Source organism: Calidris pugnax, unplaced genomic scaffold (assembly GCF_001431845.1).
Source record: "Calidris pugnax isolate Ruff unplaced genomic scaffold, ASM143184v1 scaffold237, whole genome shotgun sequence".
NCBI lineage: Eukaryota > Metazoa > Chordata > Aves > Charadriiformes > Scolopacidae > Calidris > Calidris pugnax.
In genome coordinates this window covers 1,023,616-1,026,269 of record NW_015090985.1, presented here as the reverse complement: position 1 = coordinate 1,026,269, position 2,654 = coordinate 1,023,616, and the positions used below count along the sequence as shown (strand labels likewise).

The window sequence follows — 2,654 nt, the reverse complement described above, 5'->3', positions numbered from 1 at the left end:
GGCATCACCACACACCCAGCTGTGGCATCCTTGGACACTCAGCTGTGGCATCTCCAGGCACTTGGCCATGGGCACCCACCTCTGGGATCCACCACCATGGTATCCCCAGGCACTTGGCCCTGCCATCTTGGCTGTGCCATCCCCAGGCACCTGGCCGTGGGCACCCGCCTCTGGCATCCCCAGGCCGTGGTATCCCCAGGCACTTGGCCCTGACATCTCGGGGCTGTGCCATCCCTGGACATCCATCTCTCCCCTCCCTGGGCCACCTGGATGGGCGATTGCAGGGCACCCAGCTGTGCCATCCTTGGGCCACCTGGCTGTGCCATCCCTGGGCATCCATCTCTCCCATCCCTGGGCCACCTGGATGGGTGATTGCAGGGCACCCAGCTGTGCCATCCTTGGGCCACCTGGCTGTGCCATCCCTGGGCATCAAGCCGTGCCATCCCTGGGGCACCCGGCCACGCCATCTCTGGGGCTCTCAGCTGTGCCACCCCCAGGCACCTGGCCGTGCCATCCCTGGGCACCCATCTCCAATCTGGGTGTTCTCCCCGCGCTGTCCCGCTCTCGGGGGTGCACACACGTGATACCCGGGGAGCCACCCGTGCCCATCACCACCCCACGAGCCTGCCCACCCCAGGGCGGTGGGCAGTGGTTCTGGCACCGTGCCAGCCTCACCCCATCCCCCCCATGGCACCCCGTGTCTTCACAGGGAGTACGGGACCATCGACGATGTGGACATCGACCTCCACGTGAACATCAGCTTCCTCGATGTGAGTCCCCGGGGTGCCCCCCGGCGCCATTGACACAGGGAGGGTGGGGACACGCGCCCGGGCACCCCCCAAAATTTCCCTCCCCACCTGGGGGTCTCCCCTGGCCCTGCCAAATGACGGCTTTCCCTCGGCAGGAGGAGGTGGCGACGGCCTGGAAGGTGCTGCGGACGGAGCCCATCGTCCTCCGCCTGCGCTTCTCCCTCTCCCAGTACCTCGATGGCCCCGGTGAGTGGGGACAGGGCAGGACGCGGTGTCCCCCACGTGCCCTCGGAAGGGGGACGGGGGTGACACCATCAGCTTGTGTCCTCTCTCTCTGCAGAACCGTCCATCGAGGTTTTCCAGCCGTCCAACAAGGAGGGCTTCGGGCTGGGTCTGCAGCTGAAGAAGTAAGAGCCAAAACACAACAGGCACCCAAAGGGTGGTGGGTGAGGTGGGCCGTGGGGTCACCATTTTGCCCCCAAACTGGCCAGGTGCCACATGTCCCCATGCCACCACCTCTTACCCGCCACACAGCCCTCGTGTGACAGTCTCACCATCGGTTTTGGGTGGGGAAGAGGAGGAGCTGGGTGGTGTGGACTCAGTGGGCACCAAAGCACCCATGGGTGCTGGCACCCCACTCAACCACCCATGCCACCTCTCCACCAGGATCCTGGGCATGTTCACCTCCCAGCAATGGAAACATCTCAGCAACGATTTCCTGAAGACCCAGCAGGAGAAGCGGCACAGTTGGTTCAAGACGAGCGGTACCATCAAGAAGTTCCGTGCTGGCCTCAGCATCTTCTCCCCCATCCCCAAGTAAGACCCCAACGGTGTCCCCAGGGGACCAGCCCTCTGTCCCCTGGGTGACTGGAGACCTGGCACCGTGCCTCAGTTTCCCCTCTCGCCCCTCGGACGCTGCTGCTCCCAACTGGAGCCCGAGGAGATGAAGGTTGCTCCCCAAAACCAGCCGAAGGGTGAATTCGGCGCCGGGTGACGGAGGAGCAGGGGACGGTGACAGAGCGGGGAGCTCAGGGGGGGCTCTGTGCTCACAGGTCTCCCAGCTTCCCCGTCATCCAAGACTCGGTGCTGAAGGGCAAACTGGGCATCCCCGAGGCTCGCGTCAACCGCCTGATGAACCGCTCCATCTCCTGCACGGTGAAGAACCCCAAGGTGGAGGTTTTCGGCTACCCGCCCCCCAGCACCCAGGCAGGTGTCGCCCCCTTCAACATCCTGGTGGGTGCCTCCCCGCCTCGGGGTTTGCTTTCCTTTCCCTTCCGGGATTCCCGAGGGCTGCCGCGGGGTCCGGCCGCTTGTTGTGGGGGTGGTGGGACCTCCTTGGGGTCATGGGACCTCCTCAGGGTTGTGGGACCTCCTCAGGGTGGTGGGACCTCCTTGGGGTCATGGGACCTCCTTGGGGTGGTGGGACCTCCTCGGGGTTGTGGGACCTCCTTGGAGTGGTGGGACCTCCTCGGGGTTATGGGACCTCCTTGGGGTCATGGGACCTCCTTAGGGTGGTGGGACCTCCTCGGGGTGGTGGGAGGGTTTGCTTTCCTTTCCCTTCCGGGATTCCCGGGGGCTGCCGCGGGGTCCGGCCGCTTGTTGTGGGGGTGGTGGGACCTCCTTGGGGTCATGGCACCTCCTTGGGGTGGTGGGACCTCCTTGGGGTCATGGGGCCTCCTCGGGGTGGTGGGACCTCCTTGGGGTCATGGGACCTCCTTGGGGTGTTGGGGCCTCTTCGGGGTTGTGGGGGATCTCCTGCAGGGCTTTGTCCCCTGCGCCTTGTCCCCAGCACCCTCGGGTGGGCAGGCTGGGCTGTGGGGTCCTGCAGGGTCTTGCTCCCCCTCTTGGTGCCACGTCCCCGGGAGGGTGTTGGGGTGCTGGGGGTGGCGCCGTGGCCGTGGCGGG

General features: G+C 65.8%; 1 protein-coding gene across 1 annotated transcript in view; it reads left to right on the top strand.

The window, feature by feature from the left end:
* Positions 1-637: 637 nt before the first annotated feature.
* Positions 638-2,654, top strand: part of PARP6 (poly(ADP-ribose) polymerase family member 6) — a gene marked incomplete at its 5' end in the record, with an annotated part of 6,216 nt that continues 4,199 nt past the window's right edge. Inside the window, 5 exons of the mRNA XM_014953845.1 lie at positions 638-770; positions 905-995; positions 1,090-1,156; positions 1,416-1,565; positions 1,802-1,986. Coding sequence (XP_014809331.1) covers positions 638-770; positions 905-995; positions 1,090-1,156; positions 1,416-1,565; positions 1,802-1,986 — 626 coding nt within the window. The remainder of the gene's footprint in view (positions 771-904; positions 996-1,089; positions 1,157-1,415; positions 1,566-1,801; positions 1,987-2,654) is intronic.